This window comes from Sesamum indicum, linkage group LG5, assembly GCF_000512975.1.
Source record: "Sesamum indicum cultivar Zhongzhi No. 13 linkage group LG5, S_indicum_v1.0, whole genome shotgun sequence".
NCBI lineage: Eukaryota > Viridiplantae > Streptophyta > Magnoliopsida > Lamiales > Pedaliaceae > Sesamum > Sesamum indicum.
The window spans coordinates 2,542,308-2,565,634 of record NC_026149.1 but is presented as its reverse complement, the minus strand read 5'-3'; the positions used below and the strand labels follow the sequence as shown (position 1 = coordinate 2,565,634).

General features: G+C 30.3%; 3 protein-coding genes across 3 annotated transcripts in view; 2 read left to right on the top strand and 1 right to left on the bottom strand.

The window, feature by feature from the left end:
* On the bottom strand, positions 918-2,369 carry LOC105161803 (E3 ubiquitin-protein ligase PUB24). Its single transcript, XM_011079617.2, has one exon. The coding sequence runs from the start codon at positions 2,222-2,224 to the stop codon at positions 1,007-1,009; it is 1,218 nt and encodes a 405-aa protein (XP_011077919.1). The 5' UTR covers positions 2,225-2,369; the 3' UTR covers positions 918-1,006.
* LOC105161715 (aluminum-activated malate transporter 8-like) lies at positions 8,249-11,032 on the top strand. The gene is made up of 6 exons (XM_011079504.2): positions 8,249-8,635; positions 8,714-8,854; positions 9,016-9,288; positions 9,555-9,688; positions 9,761-9,904; positions 10,175-11,032. The coding sequence occupies exons 1-6, from the start codon at positions 8,344-8,346 to the stop codon at positions 10,691-10,693; spliced, it is 1,503 nt and encodes a 500-aa protein (XP_011077806.1). The 5' UTR covers positions 8,249-8,343; the 3' UTR covers positions 10,694-11,032.
* The window catches only part of LOC105161714 (receptor protein kinase TMK1), a gene marked incomplete in the record, with an annotated part of 3,302 nt that continues 2,465 nt past the window's right edge, over positions 22,491-23,327 (top strand). Inside the window, 1 exon segment of the mRNA XM_011079503.2 lies at positions 22,491-23,327. Within this exon segment, the coding sequence (XP_011077805.1) occupies positions 22,715-23,327 (613 nt within the window).

The following is a 23,327-nucleotide window of genomic DNA, read 5'->3' as shown; positions in this document are numbered from 1 at the left end:
TATTAAATAGAGTTTTAGAATAAATCACACACACATATATATATATATATCTTAAAATATACATTTCCAAAAAGTAAGAATGAGTGGTTTTTGTGGGATGTAATTAAAGGGTTTTCGCAATAGTTTTTTGAGTTTGTAGTGGGAATAAGTTGAAAAAAAAAAGTATAAGTTAATCAGTAGCAAAAATTACGAGTATTTGACAACAAAATCAAAAAATGATTGGGCGGAAATTTTAATATGAATAATTGAATAAAAAACTATCTAAAGATCACAGGTTTGTTAAGTAGGGTCTTAATACGACCTTGATAAGAAAGTTGTACACATATTGATCTATACATGTTACCAAATGGAATTTCTCATAAGAAGATCTTTTTTTTATTTATTTATTTATTGAGAGAAATACAATTATTACTACTACATCAACCATTAGATTAGATAAAAGGCTAATAATTAAATATACAACATTTGTAAAATTTGATATCTATATGAACAAGAAATTAATAGGAATAACGTATCAACACAAATGCTACAGAATCACATTTATCTATTTCTGTATATATACAACAAAAAGATTACAAAGAAAAAGGACCAACATCTCCAAGCAAACAGCACATCAAATACCAATTCTTTTTACATATATATCCAGAACCACAATTAATTCAATATATATAACACGTAGTTCAAATCTTCTATTTCCAGTTGATGTTTTTTCTTATATTTCACTTTATTACATGTCAGTACCCATATAAACAATAAAATTTAGAAAAAAGAAATCAATTCATAATTTGAAAAAAAAAATCAATATAAATACTATGAATCACAAAAACTACTTATTCAAGTCAGGTTTGGTCGATCAAATTAATCACACAACAAATAAATATATTTGTCTTATAATTGCTCACTTTTTTTAAATTATACTTCAATCACACGATAAATATAATAGACATGTCGTATAGTTATTAAAAAATCTGACAAAATCCAATATGATTTTAGAGTTTCTCATGAATCACCTAGTACACCTTGTTAAGGTAGCAACTTCGATACAAGGAGAATCTTTCCACACATCAGAGTGTGCTCTAAGAATTTCTCTAGCTTTCTCCTTCAGATGCGAGGCACAATTCGCTTGCATCACCGTACACAGCTTTGCCACAGTTCCAACTCTCAACATTTCCTGAAGCACCCCACTTGTCCCTGAGTACTTCGATACCAACCCAATGATCAGCACCGCTCTATCATCCGCAGTAGGAGAAACCTTCAGGATCCGCCTCGTCACCACCGCAACCCCGGCGGCGTGGCTGAGAAGCTGAGCCCTTCCATCTGCGCTTGAACATAAGTGGTATAATATTCCCAACACCAGTTCTGTGGTTTTCTTCTCCGGGCCTCTAAGCTCCACCTCGATCAGATCAAAAACGGTCCCTGATTCCACCATCGCCGCCCGATTCCTCCCCGACGGACAGCCTTCCAGCAGAACGTGCAGCAGGGAGTTTGTTTCTAGTTTAGAGCTGTTGCCTGCAGCTTCGCGTAGATAATGCGAAATCCTCCTGAAAAATTCAGGTTTCAGTCTCTCCAGCATGCCTGGATTCGCCTTGTGGACTACGACTTTCAGTGCAAATGCTGCGTGGGATCTCACTACTTTGTTATCACACCCGAAGACCCACATCAAAGAATCGACGATTTCGCCGGTTTCAGTTACGGGCCCCGTGGATTGACTCAACGGGGCAAGAACGGTGTAGAGGAGACGGAGAGCTTCTTCCAGGCCATTCGTTTCGCCTGTTTTATAACGTGATATGATAAACGATACCAGCGCATTAGCTAGGCCAGCCTCGACTAAATAAACCCTACTTCTCTCGCTCTCCAGCGCAAGAGCTTCCAATTCTCTCAGCGTCTCGATCCGCAGGTTGGGCAGATAGAGATCCCTTATCAATTTGGCGATAGGAATCTTTATGCGAGGGGGGTCGGAGCTGGGGATCAGCTCGACCCCTTGAGCTGCATTGAGACTGCACCAGGCCTGGATTAATCGACGCAAGGTGTGGTTCGGTGTCAAGTCTGCCTGTCTCGACAGGCCCTGCTTGGTGACGGGGCAAATCGTGTTGTGGCTCTTGAATAGCCAGTTTTCGATGCTCTCCCTGTCGTATGTGATCCCGGACACGGCTGTCACTGGATCTTTCATGATTTGAAGAGAAATTGGACAGATGAAGTACTCAGGAACTTCGATATTCTCCATGGATGATTAAGCAGCCAATTATTACAGGATGTAAAAAACGTAGTGATCCAATAAAAATACGCATATAATACAACCTGGAATTAATACAAGAATGTGTGGATAGGCTGGTAAGAGAATGCGGCTGTTGATATATAATGTGTCTGAGAAAATTTATAAGGAAAGAAGGAAATTTGATCCTGAATTAAGTCATGTATTCTCACGGGGTAGACGTTAATTCGGTGGTCAAAATTCGAGAATAATGTGTAAATTCCAGGGACCATGTTTGAATAAGACTCCTGACTGCCCATGGAATAAGTTGCCCTTAATGCTTGGAAAACAAATAGTAATACATGGGCCAGGAGGGTTAACGTGTTGGGAAGTTTTGGCTTGGATTAGGTTTGGTCACGTATAAATTAATTTTAAACTTATATAATATATAATTTAAAAAGAATAATTAACTATTTCAGTAGTAAACAAAAAAAAAATAAAGAGAAAGAAGATTAACGACCCAAAAAGAATCAGATCACGAAAATTATATATTTGGTGACAAGAATTTTTTATTCTTGTCACAACAATAAATTTTTATGATTTTAATAGTTATTATTATTTTGTAAAAATTGTTATTAGAAAAGATTAGTACGTAGTGAAAACAAAATACATACATAAATACGTAGTTATCATTGAATACAATTAGTGATAGAGTTGTTACTATACATGTGTCGTTAATTATCTACAATGACAACTTTATACACAATTTTTGTCACTAATAATTATATAATGACAAAATAAAGTTTATTGTCACTTATTTTCTTGTAGTGTATGACATAATTAGTTCGATCTTGCTAGACATATCCTAAAGGGTGTTATTAAATTTTGATTTCTCAAACGTTGTGCAAGAGATGTGATTATGAACAGGTGTAAAAGTATTTTGTAAAATTGTATTGATTAGGTTAATGCACGTGAATAATGATGTGCATTCTTTGAAACGAGAGAAGCATCCAAAATGTTTGTCGGGGCGGGCGACTGATGTCACGAGAGCAAATAGACTGACTATACTTGGATTTGAATTTTAGAACATATATATATATATATATATATAAGTTTTGAATAATAAATAAATATGCGACTTGTTTGTTTGTTAATTATTACTTTTTATCTTTTCTACTTCTTTGTTAATATATACTTCTTTTTACTCTCTTAAAAGATGAGCTTTAAATATTTTCAAAATACGCAAAAAAAATATCTTAATTTAATGATTAAAATTAAGGTTGAGGTCCCATGACGTATAGGTATTTGTCTCATGTTATGTTAGTTAATATAATTTATTTATTGTTGTTATTCATATTGATATATTAGTTGAATTGAAATAAAGATAAGTTATTATAATTTATTTATTATTACTTAGTAAAAAATAAATAAATCAAAGTGCATGCCTTTAGGAAAATTAATTATATCAGGTGTAGTTAATTATGCTAATTCAAAATTTCTTTCAACATCGCAAATGAGTCATTTGCCTTGGTGGCAGTACAAAAAATTCATACCCAAATTAAGTTTGGCAAGACAAAATTAATCACAGAGCATATGTAATATACTTATTATGTGATTGGTCAATCTTTTTTAACTATATACTAATACACAAAAAATATATTGTATTTGTCATATAATTAGTTCAAGCTCGACAAAATCCAATATAAATTAAAATTTTCCATGATAGAACAGAAACTCCAAATTAAACTTTTCAATCACAGCTAAGAAATGTTTTGCATTCAAGTTCTGTCTATATGGATATAGAATTAAGTAGTATAATGTATTGTAATTAATTATTTCTATTAATATATATATATATATATATATATATCAAAATCAATTAATCGTGTCCAGCGGCAAGTCAAAAAGCAGGTCGACGGTCTACTGACTTGACTCACAACTTGCATTCACCTCAGTGCTGACTTTGTGGCTGCGTCCCGCCTCAATTTTCCATTTTGTGGATTTAATATTTTAACCTGTGATATGTATATATTTCAATTATTTAAGAAAAAAAAAAACATAGGTTTACGCCCTTTTGTGTTATTGAAGAATCTCATTGTGGGGTTTGTTGGTTTCCTTAATCATGCTAATTAAGAATGTTCCACAGTTACATGCAGTGATTCTGTATTTGTGTATTCAACAAATTAAGTTGGGAACGCCTTACTTCTTTATTGACGAGGTAAATACCAATCACTGGTAGTATTAATGGAGGCTGGCTTTGCTGGATGGAAACAATCAAACTAGTAATAACCAACTATGATTTGTAAATACCTCATGTCCGCCTTTCACAACCATGCACTTGTCTTGTAGTTTTTGTAATTTTTTTCTTGTCATTGCTTTCCGGATTTTAAAAATTTATACGTAATTGTACCAAATTTTATAACAGAATAATTAAATAATTTTGAATGAAATTTTTCAACAACATTATTCCTAGTGGATAACAGTAGTCCCTTGGCCCAATTTATATGTTGGGCCCATTCACCCAAAAGATTTTCCAAATAATGCAACATAAGTTAATGAGTAGATTTATAAGCCAGTGAATGAGGTAAGACTCCATTCAAATTCAATCCCAGATCAAATACAGTATTTGGGTTCTGGCAGACCCAGACCCTTTTTTTTTTTTTTTTTGTAAATCATAATAATTAAATTAAATTTTTTTCTTATATTTTTCATTTTTACCTAGAATTCATCAATAAATTCAGAATTATTGATATCGATTCACAAATAACTCTTTTTTTATGGAATTTTTTAAATAATATAATTTATTATACCATTAATAAAATAATTTTATAAAAGTATTAAATCTATATATTTAATAGAAATCGAATTCAATATTATAAAACTTTAAAATTCAATTTTATCATTTCAAATTTTCAAGCAAATATTATTACCTATCAAGATATTAAGAAGTATACCCAACATGATAATATATTTATTTAACTAATTATATAATTATTTATTATTAATGTATATGGTTAAAGAATTACACGATAAATAATATTATGATATCTTAAGTTTATTAGGTTTGTTCAATTGGAGGTAGATCAATTGGTAAATAATAATTCAATTGAATTAAGAAAAAAAATAAACATGTATTTTGGGTCCAAATTGAATACATAGATCCATGTGTATTGGTGGGTAGAGGGCCAACTCAGACTCACTCTATATTTTTTAATGAGTTTGGGTCTAATAATATTTATTGAGTTTGAGTCTAGGTCTCAGAATTAAATTATGGGTCTAAGTAGGATCTTACCCTATCTATTGATACCCCTAATCTGGTGTACATTTCTTGCATAGAGATATATAGTGTGGACAGGAGTGTTTCTAGTCAAGATGAAAATGAGATAACATTAAGTAATACTAGTCATATTCACATGTTGTTCTTGCGTGCATATAATGAATAATCTCTTATATTTTAAAATATGTTATAAATAAAAATAAAATACACAAATATATTTATTAGACAGTTAAATTAGTGTAAAACTTCAAAACTGAATAAGGTAATGGAACTTTGAAATCACAAAAATTGGGTGCACATCTGTTTTTTATTAGTAAAGAAAGGTAAATACTCATTTTAAATTCTCTACACTTTGTGTGCGTAATAATATTTGTAGGATAAAAAATAGGTTCATTATCCATACTTTGTTATTAATGGAAAATTTTGTGATCTGTCAAATTATTTTTTATAATTTGTTATTAATTTTTGTGGGACATGAAATTAATATGTGTTATCAATTTTGATCAATTATTTTATTATTATTATTTTTCATTCGATTAAAGCATCATATAAATTTAAATTACGCATATGTCACTCCCTAGTAATTAAATGATTATTAGTTGGATTTCCTGCTATGATGAGTGGGCTATAATTTCAAAATATTTGCAATTTATGATTTCTAAGACGTGTTATAGCCCAACAACCATCATCATTTAAACTTCAATCTCCAAAAACAAATAAGTATTACATAAATGCAATCGGGAACCAAAAATGTGCTGCTAATTTCAACGGGAAGACGTCAGCTGAAATGTCGTCTCTAATTAAATCATTCCTCAATAATCATGAATAAAGTAATAATTATTTAATTACAAGAAATTTCTAGGAAACTCTCATCAACCCAACTTCAATTTTTTATTAATTATATTTAGATTTTCCTAAAAGAGTAAAATTATATTTTTTCTTAAAAAAAATTTAAAATTAAACTCACCCCCTTCGAAAATTCTCTATATATACTTATTTTTTTTTGTTAGAGTTGAGATGGAAAACTATGATGTCAATAAAAAATAATTAAATAAATTTCTAATTTACTCCTCGTTTAATATTTTTATATATATTTTTATACTTATAATGGGATAAATTTAGTATATATATATAGAGTGAGGTTAATATTATGATTCTTTTTTCTGTATAAGTACAAAATAATTACATGAGCATGTTAAATGAGGGATAACATTAAAAGTTTATATAATTTTTGCCAACTTCAGTATAAAAGTTTACAATAAATTGATAAATAAATAATAAAAATTCATATAAAATGAGACAATATCTTATTATAATAAATTCATATTAAGTGAGATAAATATATACTCGTATTCAAACCCATAATTTTAAATTTATTTATACACCTCAACCTTGAACAAATATTCAAAAAAAAAAAAAAACCTTGAATGAATAAGTCATCAATAATCTGGTGAAATTTGATGGCAGATTTCAAGAATTACAGACATTTAAGAGAGGAGAAAAAAAAAGGAAATGTATGTATATAAATAATAAGGGGGAGATACGTTATTCCCGGGTTTCCGTACGCAGAGTTGAATGGGGACCGTACTTTTTTGAGACTGAAGTCCACTTATCATAAATTGGAGTTTGACAATCATCGCAATAACCTCACTAAAATATATGTCTCTCCTCATTCCTCAACAATCCTTATTACGCAATCTCTCTCCCTTTAATTTCCCACATTTCGTATCAGCTACGACTCCACTTTCTATAACTTATACCTTTATATAAATATTTACACTCCCTTAAAATTCTATCATATTATAAAAAAATAATATTAATAATTTTGAATAATAGTTCTAATATTCTTTAAAATTATATTTGGAGCGATGAATTTGTATTTTAAGAAAAATTTTGAAAATTTAATTATTAGAAGAATTTGAAATCTATTAATATATTTAACAAAACATAGTTGAAATTTAAAATTAAAAAAAAATTGAAATCTCTTAATTATAAATTATTCAAACAAATTTAAAGAACTTAATTATTATTATGGATTTAAAATTCATAATTTCAAAATCATCAATCGAAATGTAATCTAAAGTCTCAGTATATTACAAGTACTTTAACATCGGATAATTATACTGATGATATTGAAGAGAATTTGTAATGTAAAATACGACGATAATTAATACACTTGTAATTTGTTAAAATTCAAGAAAATAGTATAATATGAAATATATATATATATATATTTATATAAAAGTGTAATAAAGATGGCATTAGAGTTATATAGTGTGTGTGAAAGTGTGAAATTGAAAAACCATTTTAAAGTCATGGTGGAAACCAGAGCACTTTCGCAGACTTTTCACACCGTCCACTCTCACCACCAGTACGTGTGTGTGTGTGTGTTGAGTGGGGGTTTTGTGGGGTATATATGGGAATGAATGAAAACCCCAGTTGATTTATTTATCTGCTTTATAAAAATTAAATTAATTAAATTCGTAGGGGAAGGGGGGGGGGTGGGGGGGATGGCAAGCTGTACCCCATGTAAAATTTAAAAGAATTGGCAAGATCCAAGTGAAAAGTCGACTCACGCAGACCAACTTTTTTCCCAGTTTGATGATTGTGAAGGGACAACTTTTGTCATCAGACCAAAGATCAAACAAAAAAGACATCTGCGCATGTAAATATCAATAAAGTATTTATCCTATCTATCAATTTTGCCCCCCCGCACCACTTTTCAGACCTGTATAAATTCCGTGTCGACGCTCACAACCCTCTCCAAATTGCATTAACCCTTAGCTGCCTCTCCAATTTTCTGTCTAGATACATAACTCGCACACTCCAACGTGAGTACTTGTGTACTTTCCTAGGTTGTTCTTGGTTGCATACCATGGAGATGATCAACTCAGGAAACCAGGAGAAGACGTCGACAGGCCCTGCCGGATCATGGGGTTTTGTCAAGTCCCTGCCTGGAAAGTTGAAGAGTTGTGCGGTTGAGACTGTCAAGAAAACTAAGAAAATTGGAGAGGATGATCCGAGGAGAATCGTGCACTCCATGAAAGTCGGATTGGCTCTTACGTTAGTGTCTTTGTTCTACTACTTCAGGCCTTTGTACGATGGATTCGGACAGGCAGGAATGTGGGCTGTTTTAACAGTTGTCGTCGTCTTTGAATTCACAGTTGGTCAGTAATTCATTTATATATATTAACTTTCTCAGTAAATTTTCATTAAAATAAACTAATCTTTTTTGTTTAATTTAGGTGGAACCCTATCGAAAAGCATAAACAGAGGTTGTGCGACGTTACTGGCTGGTGCTTTAGGTGTCGGAGCCGAGTACTTGGCAAGTCTCTGTGGAGAGAAAGGAGAGCCTGTTGTTCTTGGTCTCATGGTCTTTTTTCTAGGTAATGTTTCTTTCTAAAAATAATAAAAAATTTGAGAAATCTGAGTGAAAATTACATTTAAAGAAAATCTTATAATTATAGAATAAGATTACAGATTTTCTCAACATTCATTAATTTGGGATTATGAATATAATTAAAAGTGTTTTTCTCCTGAAATGCAGCGGCGGCGTCAACGTTTACACGATTTTTCCCTAACGTGAAGAGGAAGTACGACTATGGAGTGCTGATATTCATACTCACTTTCAGCCTGGTGGCCGTATCGGGTTTTCGGGTCACTCAAATCCTGCAACTGGCTCATCAAAGGCTTTCCACTATTCTTATAGGCGGGGCGACCTGTATGTTGATATCCATATTCGTTTGCCCGGTTTGGGCGGGCCAAGATTTGCATAATTTAGTTGCTGCAAATATAGAGAAGCTTGCTTCCTTCTTGGAAGGTACACATGCATGTCATAATCGGAAATTCTAATTCAAATTGGCTTGGTCTCACTTAAATCAATCATTGACAAGTATATCATATTCGCTCTGTAATTAGTTTGATTCTATCAAATTTGATTTAAGTTTGAAAATTTTGCATGTCATAATATTGGCCAAAATTTGTCCACTACAATTAACAAAATAAAAATAAAAAAGCCATCTCTATAATTTTTAAATCACAAAAATATTATTTTTAAATACATATTATTTTTGAATTTCATTACAGGTTTTGGCCATGAATTCTATGGTCCTTCAGCTGTGGATGGAAGTGGTGCAATTTCCTCCAAGAATGAGTGCAAGCCGTCATTTCTGGAAGCCTATAAAAGTGTGCTCAATTCGAAAGCGACTGAGGAATCTTTGGTAAGTTTCGATATTGAGTTTTTTGTACTTGGAACGTAGATTTCGCTGTCTAACGTTGTCTCAACATTCCAGGCAAATTTTGCATGGTGGGAACCTGGTCATGGTCGTTTTAGGTTCCATCACCCCTGGAAACAGTACTTGAAGGTCGGGGCTATGGCAAGGGAATGCGCATGTCTCATTGAAACACTTAACCGATACGTAAACTCAAAACATCAGGTAAACGTACGTACAATACATCTCGTTTATAAATATATATTATTTATCATAAATACATTGATAATTCATGATTCTGCAATTCTAAATTTTAAAATAATAGTTACACCATTGAATATCTATATTAATATAATAACTCATTCATTTCAAATGGACAATATCATCTTTTAATCACGAACATATACACATAAATGTTACGTGTCAACACAATTAAGTAAGATAAGAAAAAATGCCCATATATATATATATTAATGAAGTCAATTTCATTTGCAGGTAGCATCCGAGTTCCAAATAAAAATCCAAGAAGCGTGCATCAAAATGAGCACGGAATCAAGCAAGGCTTTGAAAGAAGTGGCGTCCGCAATAAAGAGCATGACGTTTCCGTCATCAGGAGTTGAAACACATACGCAAAACTACAAAGCCGCAGCCGACGACCTAAAGACCATACTCGAAACCTGCTCACTGCCCACGGAAGCAGATCTCCAAGAAATCATGCCCGCCCTCGTAGTCGCATCGGTACTTCTCGACATCATTAAGTGCATCGACAAGATCTCGCTGTCGGTTCATGAACTTTCACGAATGGCCGGTTTCAAGAAACCCAAGTCAACAGCTACGGCACTGCCCGAGAAACAACAGCAGACGACTTTGCTTCATCGAGGAATAGTGAAGCCCGTCAACGATATCACCGATGATGACGATCATGTAGTGATCGAGGTTCATGGCACGACGTCGCAGGACTCGCCGGAGATGAAGAATGTTCATCCGCCGCAAGGACTCGGAGAGAAGAAGTAATCAGATTGTCGTCGATGTATATTATTAATGTCTTCATATAAATTAGGAATAATGTCACCGTACTTATATCTAAGACTACGTACGTACGTATATGTTATGATAATATGGGTCGATGACGAATTCGTAACGGTGATATGTAACAGACATAATTATGTGTAGTGTAGAAGAGATGTAATAGTGCTAAAATAATAATATACATATATATGTATGTATGTATACATGATATATAGTCTAGAAGAGTGGAGGCGGCATGCGGATGGGAAGTGGTGAGATTATGTAAGCTTAAGCTTTCGGCGATCTTTCTGGAAAATGTTATATATATAATGGTGTTTGTTCTTTGCGACAGATAGTGCATTCGTCTCAATAGTTGCCGGTTTAATTTACATTATCTTATAAACTGATGAGATATAAATTTGATGGACATACAACATATCCTCTAAATATACAGATAACGTGGATTTATATAAATGCTTTATATTAAGGGAAGACACATTTTTTATGTCTATCTCTTTTTTGGTTTAAATTTTATTTATTTATTTTCTTTAATTTTTCATCTAACTCTTCACTCTTCTATTATCTTTTTATTTTTTAATTTTCATTCATTTTTGTCACTAATTTTTATATAAATTTGATATTCATTTATTATTTATATATATACTTTATTAAATAATAAATATTTCATAAATTCTTTTTTTAAATGGTATTCATAAATGTTGCACACATAAATGAGGTGTGCCATAAATTATTAATAACTACAAGATGGGGATAAATTAGAGGTAAACAATCTAAGCACACTTCATACACATGGTAAATATTGAACTACGGGAAAAATTATAATTTACGTTCCATAATTTAGCTTATTTGTGATTCTGATCGTACTGTTTTACAACTCAATAAATTTAGTCCTACAAGACAAAAAGAATTGCAATTTACATCCTATTATTAATTTTCATTAAATTTTTTTTTATATCTTTTACTCCATCAATATGCACATACGTACCACATGAACATATGACGTACATTATATATTTTATTTCGAAAAAATTTTAGACACATAATATATTTATTAAATGAAATAGATATACGACTAAATTCATGATAAAAGAGTTCTTTATTTTTTATTAAAGCCGCCAGTGTCGTGGCAGAAATTAGACAAGACCCCTACCTGTTTATTGAAATCCAAATGGATCGCCTGTACAAACTAAGAGATAGTATACTAATCTATGCATAGATATAAGTCCAAATCGAGAAGCATTTAGGTTTCGGCCTTTTCTTTCAGATCATTTTATCCGAATTTACCCAAAAATTGATTCAAGTGCTTTTATCATTAAATGAAATGTTTGGTAAGTAAAAGAAACAATAATGATTCATTTCATTCAAAGACAAAATATTTAACTAAATATATATATATATAGATCATCTGGTCACCACTAATTAATTCTACAGTAATTATATATATATATATGCCTTTGGAGAAAGTCTGAAATTGATGGGAAGGTTAACAAATTAAAGTATTTGTTCACTACCACTAATATATATATATATATATATATATATATATTCTACCTGTTGAGGACATAGTCAGAAATTATATAATGTGGCAAGATGCATATATATACAATTATAATAGATTATTTGAATCCACTTTGTCTGAGATTTTTGTACCTTAATTAGCAAGTAAGGTATTAATTAATCAAAATATCATCAAGTAATTGTAAATATAAATATTAATTTTGTATTAATTCATCACCTTTTTCTGCATTTATATTACATGATTATTAACTTTTAATTTGATTAGATGGATTAATTCCTATGTCCTTCAAGAATCATTTCCCATTTTATTTATTTTTATTTTTTATACAGAGCCAAAAAAAAAAGTAAAGAAAATAGTATAAGTATTGTATTTTTAAAAATTAAAAAAATAATCTCAAGCCACCTCGTCTAAAGCACTTATTTAAAACATTGAAAACAACTATATATCTCCACTAACTCGCACAATGAAATCTCTAAATTAATTAACTTACTAAAGTCATAGAGAGCTCATCTCCGAACCTATAGAACTATGAGATTGTTTGTAAAACTTATACTTTTCAAGAGTGATAATTTAAATTAAAAAACAAGTTGAATTTCAAAATAAAAAGCATAGGGAAAGTGTTACATTTATTTAAATAGTACGAAGTAGAAAAACTAATTACGAGTGCGTGATAAAAGTGTTGGATAAGATGGTGACCGGATATAATAAGGTTTTAATAAATACATTTTACGTCACTCAAGTTAGTTTTATTTTTTTTTTTTTTTTGACGATTTTAGTCCTATTGTTGTTTAACTTTGCTTTTTAGACCTCATAATTTCAAAAAAAATTATAATTTTAATCACAAAAATCTTGATTTCATTAAATTTGTAACAAAAACATCTTTAAATTAAGGAGTTAAGGCCATGTACATGTTCCTTTCATCATAAGTTTAATGGAATTAAGTTTTGAGACTGCTAATTTACTTAAATTGTAAGATATAATTAAAAAGTAATAAGATCAAAATCGCAAAAAAATTAATTTGTGAGGACGTAATATACAATTTTGTTTACTTCCTTACATGCTCCGAACTTTTGCTCCTTTTGTTTTTCTTTCTCAAATCTCACTTAATTTAAGGAAAAAATGCAATTTACCCCCTGTGATATGAAAAGTGAGCAAAAAAAAAAAAATCACATATGAAAAATAAAATAGCAAATTGCCCCCTGTGTTTTGGAAATGAAGCAAAATACCCTCCTATCTGAGCCATTGATTGGGGGGGGGTAATTTGCTTTATTTTTGAAAACACGGGGGATAATCCGCTAATTCTTTTTTCATATGAGGATATTTGCTTATTTCACATATCACAGGAGGGTAAATTGCATTTAACCCCTTAATTCTATGTGAATTTATTGTAATTTATCTCATTGCTCTCAATTATATTGATATATTAAAGTTTAAATTATTAAAATATTGATGTAATCATATAGATATTACTTTTTAAAAAAAAAAACTTGCTGGTGAAGAAATAAAAAATAAAAACAAGAAGAATATATATGTACATAAATGGAGTGAAATTAAAGGCGGTTTGAGATAGCACACAGAAAGTAAAGTATGGTGGAGAGGGCAAAAACAGCAGATTCATGTTGGAGTTAAGTATACTATATATGTGAATGGATGGTATTAGTTGCAAAAATTAAAGTTGAATTAATGATTATTTATAGTACTTAAGTTCTGGTAAACCTAATTAAGTAATTATGTTTTATGCAGTTGAAGTGGCCACTGTACATCGCACAACTCTATTACAAGTGCTTGTAAGAATCTGGTTTGTTTGTTTGTTTGATTTAGATGGAGTCGTAGTACTGCTATTTGTGCAGGCACATGTACACGATTTTACTTAGGAACTAGTAATAGGTTAGATGGTCTCAGCATAGGCAGCCACTCATGAGCCGGACCCTAAAATGTATAGTTTTTGTAGTTTAAAAGAATACCTAAAAACATATATTAAGATAATAAATTAATATAAATATTTTAATTTATAAAGAAAATTAACAAATAAAGATAATAAATAATGTAGAAACACTAAAAGAATTGCATGAAAGAAAATAACCACCAAAGGGTAGTTACGAAAAATCATGATAAATGGAGAATTTAAAAAATAATTAACTAATTAATTTAAAATTTTAAAAGTAAATGACATACCAAAATTAAGTGCGACACCAAAAGGGTGTTCTCGCTTGATGTATAGTATAAATATAGTAATTTGTGGCATGTGTGTGTGGTGTGCAAATTTTATAATATTATTTAAGAAAGTATATACACAATAATAAGCTAATATGTAATTTACTAGAAAGTTAGGACAAAGCATGAAAATTATAATAATATTAATAATAAATAACTATCAAAAGATAGTGGGGGAATGAAAAATTAGATGAATAAAAAAAATAAATATTAAAAAAACAAACAAGAAAAAAACACAAAAAATGTGCTCTCCCTTGATATACACCAGTAAGTTTGGAACATTTTGTGTATGTATATAAATTTTTATAAAATATTTATTTATATTATATTTTTCCTATTTATAAAATTAAAATTACCTAAATGAGAAAAGAAAAACCTACCGAAAGGTAGTTTTGAAAAATCATGCTGAGTTGATAAGTTAAAATAATTATTAAATATAAAAAAATAAAAATTAATATACCAATAAATTGAAGACATTAATAGAATACTTTATAATTATGTATAACATAGATATTGTAAAATCAAATAAAATTTGAACTTTGTTCAACTCTTATATCTAAGTCCTAACATCTTATTAATTAATCCTCCAGGTTCCTAATATTGAGAAAGCCCGTGCCAGGCCAATTTTAGTAATATATGTTTGTACATACATGATTAAAAATTTGTGGCGTGGGATCCCGTGCTTAAAAAGTTACAACTTCTTATACCCTTTTCTGGATATGCTTGTGGAATATTTCTCTGACTCATACCAAAATTCCATTTCATTGAAATATATCCACACACACTCTTGCCAAAACTCCCACTAGACATATATACATATACATATGTAACATGCATCACATGAACATTTATATATAATATTCTTAATTAATGTTTTATTTTTTAATTAATATTTAGGATAAAAACAAACTTCCCATAGTATTTAATTTAGTCCCTTCCGGCCTGGTGCTAAACTGTCGTTTGTATAAATAAATCATTTTCCTAGTGTCTAGCTTGTTATCAATATTTATAAATTAAAGAAAATATGATATATAAGAAATTATTTGAATTGAGAAAAAAAAATCAGCACCGTTGAAAATGTGCACTATCATTCTTTTGGGCACGTAATTATGTGTATGGACTTATTTGTTAAGTCAAGTCAAAAAAGATTGATTACAGAAAGAAAACGAGAGAGTCAAAAAAAGTGAACCATATCCTGAGAAAATATTTGATTGGAAAACATATATAGACTACTATATATATTAATTATATAGTTTTTATTAGTGAAATAAAAATGAGATTATTGTATTGAAAAATAAAAAATGTTGACCCAATTCATTGCTTTCCGAAAAGAGAGATTCCATTGTGATTTGTTTATTCAGAGGTGAAGTGATCAGTCAGCTTTCTGATCAACTTGACATTTCTTTTTTGGTTTGAAAAGCAGATTCACTTATTCTGTCACTCTTACCTATTTTTATATTACCCTACACTGTCCTCTATTTTCTTCCACGCAAACCTCAGGTTTAGAATCAACTAGAATATGCTTAACTATTAATTAAGGTTTAGATAGTTATGGAAAGTAAGTATGATTAGGGCATGTGATTAAGGAAATTGCGGCTGACGTGGATCTTAGTTTAAGTGGAACACATGAAGTAATTATGGATTTTAACTGGTGTAGTTAGGTAAAAAGGCAGGTGGGTTGGGCATGAACTATACAAGAATATATATATATATTATGATGAACTTAATTCGGAAATTAATTAATTAATTAACCCTCACATTTTTATATGTAATGACCCATAAAAAAGGGCTGTAATGACATCATTAGATCATCAGTGGTTGTGATCCCACAGCACTACTACTGACAAAGCTGCCTGAAAATAAACAAAGAGAAACTATCTCTGCAGCTCAGATCCCATGAATTAACCATCCTTAATTACGATGATAATTACCACATATATATAAATTGATTTTAATCTTATCAGATAATCTGAAATACAATTTAATAATTGTTTTCATTTTCAAATGTATACGATTTCAATTTTGTATAGGATTCTATGTAAATATTAGAATATATTTGGATTAATTGATTATTTTGTATTCACTAGAAGAAAATGATTAAAATAAAAAAAAAATCATAGTGGATATTAATTAGCTATGGTTGTGCAACGGTTAGTAGTGGTCGTTTTTACAAGTAAGGCCAAAATATTTGTTTCCAGCTGAAAATTGTTTCAAATATTTTGGTGTATGTAAAATCATAATGGATATTGATTAATTGTGATCAAAATTTAAATTTTCATATTTGACCAAGTTAGTATTAATGTACTATAAGTTTTAAGGTGAGAATGATAGTGTAAAACATAGGCCAACGTTCTATATTAGTTATAAATGAGGAGTTTGAGCAGCTTATAAGCCCCAATACCTTCTCTCCCTAGCGCGACACATTTCAAGATAATATCGTGAAACTCATATGAAGTTAGAGCAAACAACACCTTGCACATGGGCAGTGGTGAGGCCAGAAATTTGGTCTAGCTCTATCAAATAAATACAATAATATAAGTACAATTGATTCTTATAAATTATTATTCTGATACTGATAGGTAGAAATTTACAAGCAAGAGATATTTTTTGGTAGGATATGTAACCTGATGTTGAGAAAATAATAAGATAACAAACTTTTCTTCTTGACTAAATGGAAACCATGTAGTTCTTACTACTTGAGAGAGACTAAATATGAAAATATCGAAAAAAATTATTTTTAAACAAGATAATGTAAATTTTGGTTATTATTTTTATTAATAGACAAGACAAGTTCAGACCTGAAACTTGATAGGCTAATAGACCCTAATCGAAGCCAAATCACGTCGACTGCTAGGACTTGATAGGGCTTGGTTTCATTCCTATATATTGGACACCGATCAAATTACAAACCACATCAATTATAAAATCAAGATATGATTTTCTTTAACAATAAGCACCAGTACAAAATAACTTCATTTTATGGAGAAAAAATTTAATTCTAGTTTCCACCACACTGTTATCTAAATTATACTTTGCTATTTTCTGGTGGATATATCATATATTAGCAGACGTGGGTTTTCTTTTTTTTTTTCTTTATTTAAATTTTGTAATATGGAAAATCTTTATTTAGAGAAAGGAGAATTTTAATTCGAATTGAAATTGATTGAATATAAATCAATTATAACAAGTATAGTATATTTATAGTATAATTTGATAAAATTTAATTTAAATATATTGTTTTTTGTAAGAAAAGGAAGCGTAGAGTTGAAATTAATAGAGGAAAATGGGGCACACGTGCTGAAAATTACATGAACAAATGTTGTTTTGTTTTGTTGTACAGTGGTGGAATTCACCTTACAAGTACGAACAATGTGTTGGGTCACATATGAAGTTCCAAGTGCAACCTCGGCAGACAGCTCTGTTTGAGTGCGATTCATTGCCATCACCATCAGCTTTCGCTTAATTCGCTCCCATATATCCTTGTCTTTCCTACAAATATCACTAACCTTGTGATGCTTTATTTTTAACTAAATCATCCTAAATAAATTATAATAATTTATCGCATAATAACAGTAAAAAGATTATAATAATTTAAGATAAACATTCAAACACTCATATATTTCGAACTTATTCATGGGACCTCAGTCTTATCCTTAATCATTGCGCAAAGACGTAATTGGTGTGCTGATTTATTTTAATAGTATTTATTTTTGCTTACTTTAATGGTAGTTGTTAGTTGGTTATAAATATTTTATATTGAATTATTTGAGTCGAGTCAAACACATTAATTTTAAGTTTGTTTGAATTATTATCGAGTTTGAAAAATTAATCTAATATTAGATGATATAGTATATTTTATCATTTTTATACAAATTAGAACGAGCTCACAAGCATATCAAACAAAAAAAAGAGTTCAAATTTGGGTTCTTAAGTTTAATAAATCGGATTCAAACAGACTTTTCTCGATTGATATCAATTGATTATCGAATAATTTCATTTATTTTTTACCTCTATCCGAGAGTCAAGATGAATTCCTTATTTTTCAACTTTTATATAAAATTGTAGTGTAAATCACGACGGGCTCTTCTAAAGTTTTCCATAATTATAAATACCCCATCATTTTTCTAAAATTACAAATACCCTATTGAAATTATAATTACCTTAACAAATACCCTTTTACAATGTGTTATTATAAGGGGGTATTTAAAAATATAAGAGGATATTTATAATTATAAAAAAACTCGTTATAATTTATCCATCGTAAAATTTTATATGTGAAAACAAAATGGGTCTAGGAAGTCTATATTAAACGGGCCAGTCGCAGATCCATGTCGGCTTAACTAAAACCTTATGTTCATTTGTTGTTTAATGGACTTAATTTCTTGGCCCACAACTAAAGTCGCATCTCAATAGAAGAAGTGCAAAAGCAAAATGACAAACGCTTTCTTTGGAATTGTTACTAGCTACATCTTATAAGGTTTGGAAAAATAAGTATGTTTCGAAAAGTTTCGACGTTTGTAGTGAGAAATGTGACGAGTGTTTTTTTTTTCTTTTTAACTAAGAATTTATTTAGTTGGAAAAAAAATAAATGTATAAGAAAGTGAAAGTAAAATTAAATATATAACAAAAATTGGTGTTTGATTATGGAGAATAGTTAGAGGAGAAGTAAAATTGAATGTATTCAAAATTTAAAATTGAGTAGAAAAGTAAAAATATAATGTCACAAAAATTAAAAAAAAAATACATATTTTATTTAAATCTGAATTCTTTGTTTGAGGTCATTTTGGTCGTAATTTTTACTTTATTTAAATTGAATAGTTTCAACACTCATTTTGATAAATATTTTTATTAATAAAAAAATATTTTTGTTCTTGTTTAAAAAATATTCTTATTAATAGAATTTTTAAGTTTTAATTTACTAAAATTAATTAATTAATGTTTTTTAAAATATCAAATAATTTAAAGGAAAATTATATTTTTCTTTTTTTACCTTTTCACTTCCCCTTCGTCTTTCGTTCTCATTTTTTTCTCACTCCAACTTAACGAATCATAAACAGTTAGACTGCATTAATCAACACTGCACTACAGCAGAAAAACAAGTGATAAAAACCCTCAAAACTTCTTCGCACCATTAATACACTCTCGCACAGACTTCCTGGAATGCGCACAGTGTTGATGGGCAAATTGGGATGTACCAATCGGATCCCTAGTCTCCTTCCCATGAACATGTTGATTCCTTTGCAACCATAGAGCAAAGTCCTCCGGAGGAAGAGAGCGATTTAAAACTTGAAAATTCTCATTCAAATCGAATTTCGCTGGACCTAGGTTAATTATATGACAAGTGCAATATAATTAACGTTCGAACGGGATATAGTTCAAAAAAAGTGACCAATCATACACTTACTCTTTGATTGATTTGATACGACCAAACTTAACGTGGGTAAATTTTTTTCCATAAAAATCAAATCCAACCACGTCTCTTGACCAAAAATATATACAATCGAGAAGCACATACAAACTGGTTTCTAAGTTTTTCGCAGCACTTTGGAGTCATTTTAAAATTCTTTTCTTAAATCCGAATTGATCAATCCAAGTATAGTCTTATATTATTTTTAGGGAGGAAAATCTGTCTTAATGAAATTGAAATAATAGTTGTAAAAAATGAATATCTTCATTTTTTTCAATAAATTTGATATGATTTTTCAATAAATTTTAGGAGTAATACAGAGCATTTGGGGGTTTTAACCCTTTAATATTATGTGTCATGACGTGTGAATAATTGACGCATATCTTTTATTTTTAAAAGAGTGAAGTGGTGACAATCATTTAATTACTTTATAAATAAAATTCAAATGTAATATCTACATGATAGCATTTAGGAGGTTAATTAATTATTTTAAAGCCCATAGGTTTCGGCGACGATATTGGAAATACATATTCCATAATGTATGATGACTCTAATTCCTCTTATATTCTTAATTATTATTTAAAGAATTTAGATCATAACGACATCTTCATTCTTATATTAAACAGAAATATTTTGATGTTGTCTTTTCTATCAATCTTTTTTTTTTAAATAAAAAACATATAGCAAATAAATGAACATAACAATTCTATTTGGGTATCACCATATTGGTACGTTACTGTTGTTGAATATTTAATTTGTGTCATAATTATTGCTCAAATAACTATAATTTCACCGATATGTAAAACAAATCAAAATCACTGCTCATAATCCAGTTACATACCTACAATCATAAGTTTGTTCGCGTTGAAAATTTTAATTTTTTCAAAAAAAAAAAAAAAACAACCATCAGGGGGGGGGCAATAATGTCAGGCCAATATAAGTGCCTCAAAAAAGTAAAATAAAAATAATGGATCTGAATTTTTTTTACTCTTAGGTCTTGATTATTGGTGCATAGTCCAAACAAAAAGCATAAGGTAATAATTATTGGGGGCCAAGTTTGTCCCAATCTCAGTGGCTGCACCACTCCAAACCTAATTAAGGGTATTATATATCCACTCCCAAATGCTTTATTTGGCACATTTCTTTGCGAATTAAGAAATAAAAGATAGTGCGTGGATTAGATTTTGAAGATCTTAAATTGGCCCCTCTAGAAACTTAAATTTTGGAGTTAAAAGGTGAATTATTGATCAAATTGCACATACACCCCACACACACACACATATTTATATTTTTATTATTTATTGTGATCGAGTTATAAAACTGTAAAAAGTTGTTTATATTATAAGGAGGGAATTTTGTATTTTTCGTTCTATATTTTTTGGTCAGTACACTTTTTTATCTTATTAGTTATGGAATTCTTGTTAATGGTCTCATAAAATCACAAAAAATATTATTTTTACCCATTTCGTCATATTTCGTTAATATCTTGATGGAAAAGACATATGTTAAGCACGTGGCTGAATACTATTTGACAAAAAAACTAAATTTTAATAATACTTTATGGGGCCAATAATCAAATTTTACAATTAATGGGACGAAAAGTATTCTCGTCCTAAAAAATGAGAGGAAAAATGCTATTTCTCCTTATAAGCATGTTATGAGATAATAATTAATAATTGAATAGATATTCATGGAGAAAAAAAATATTTGGTTGGATTTGCATAATTTCTTTCTATTAACGAAGAGATCTTGTATTCTTGGGCTCAAATTTAATTCTTTTTTGAAAAAGCAAATAATTAGTCATAAGTATTAAGGGTAGATTAGTTTAGCAGGCACGAATACTAGCTATAATGCATTGATGATCATTGAAGTTAAGGGTACGTAGGAGAATTGTAATTGGGCAGCATCCTCTAATAAAAATATTAATTTCTCAATATGGTGAGAGTAGCCTTGTAATAAGTGATTTTACCTAGTTATAGGAGTAGAATTGGGAAGGAGATAGTCCTTATCATGCACCTTACTATTCGGATTAATTACATGTAGTCTTCTGATATAGTGGTCTATTTATAATACCATTTTTATATTTTATAAAATTATATATACATCTATTAGAAATGTCAGTTTTATTTGTACAAATCACTCTTATTTTTAGAAAAAATAAATATATATTTTCTGACAACGCCAATGTTATTATACAAACTGTATCTGATGTTTGACTATAAGATATGGTTTTTATAATTACACAAATAAGAATAGTTTGTATAAATAGATCATAAATGAAAGAGGTGAACGTACTTATCCCTTTCCGTTATTTGTAAATACAGGCTTTGGAGATGACAAGCTGAGAAAATTGGGGTATGTAGAGATAGTTAATGAGCTGAGAGTTCTTGAGCTTTAATTAGTTGAATGTGATCATGAATGCATCTTGTTGGGGTTGGACAACTCAGATCAGTAAAATAGTAACTAGTTGTTATGTAAATTCAAAATATTTCAAGATTTCATTACAGTTTTCATGGATTTTGAGAAGAAAAGAAGTACTGCCCACTTCACCTTCAATGAAGGCATAAATAAATGTTTAATTTAAAAGCAACTTTTGATTATTTTATGAGCCAAATTATAACACTACCACACTTTTCTACCATAATAAGCAGAGTAGCAGACATCAGATTAACATTTTGTCTGCATTGTTCTTGCTTAGGCCACAACATTGCGAGGAGTATTTCTTCTCACTCCAATCATCACTGCCTCTTCTCTTGGCTCTTCTGATCCTAATAAACAGAGAGCCCATCAGCCATATTTCTCAACCAGCGCTTCTTCAACTCTCAATACTTGTAAAAACTGCTTCTTGGCTTCAAAATTTTTTGATATGGAGGTAAGTGCCCTAATGACAATTCTTGTCACAAGTTTCCTGTTTTGTGTTTCATCTGTTCATTGTGTTACAGACCCGAGTGATTTAGCTATACTCAAGGAGTTTAAAGAAGGTCTGGAAAACGGAGAGCTCTTGAACTGGCCTGACAATGGAGATGACCCATGCGGTCCTCCGAATTGGCCTCACATCTTCTGTTCTGGAAGCAGAGTTTCACAGATTCAGGTTAGAGGGCTGGGCTTGAAGGGCCCTTTGCCTCAGAATTTCAATCAGTTGTCTATGTTGCAGAATCTTGGCCTTCAGCATAACCAGTTTAGTGGGAAGTTGCCATCTTTTAGTGGGTTGTCTGAGTTGAGGTATGCTTTCTTGGATTACAACAACTTTGAGGCAATTCCGTCAGATTTCTTTAAGGGGCTTGTGAACTTGGAGGTGTTGGCATTAGATGATAACCCTTTGAACTCCACAACTGGCTGGTCATTGCCTTCTGACTTGCAGGGTTCAGCCCACTTGAAAAATCTTAGTCTTGTGAGGTCTAATTTGGCTGGTCCTCTGCCTGAGTTCTTGGGGTTTATGTCATCTTTGGAGGTTTTGAAGTTGTCGCTGAACCGGCTGA

Excerpts from the sequence above, each read along its gene's own strand:
- LOC105161803 (XM_011079617.2), bottom strand. The coding sequence starts at position 2,224 with ATGGAGAATATCGAAGTTCCTGAGTACTTCATCTGTCCAATTTCTCTT.
- LOC105161715 (XM_011079504.2), top strand. The coding sequence starts at position 8,344 with ATGGAGATGATCAACTCAGGAAACCAGGAGAAGACGTCGACAGGCCCT. Across the intron at positions 9,689-9,760 it reads AAGCGACTGAGGAATCTTTG|GCAAATTTTGCATGGTGGGA; the intron begins GTAAGTTTCGAT and ends TCAACATTCCAG. Across the intron at positions 9,905-10,174 it reads ACGTAAACTCAAAACATCAG|GTAGCATCCGAGTTCCAAAT; the intron begins GTAAACGTACGT and ends TTTCATTTGCAG.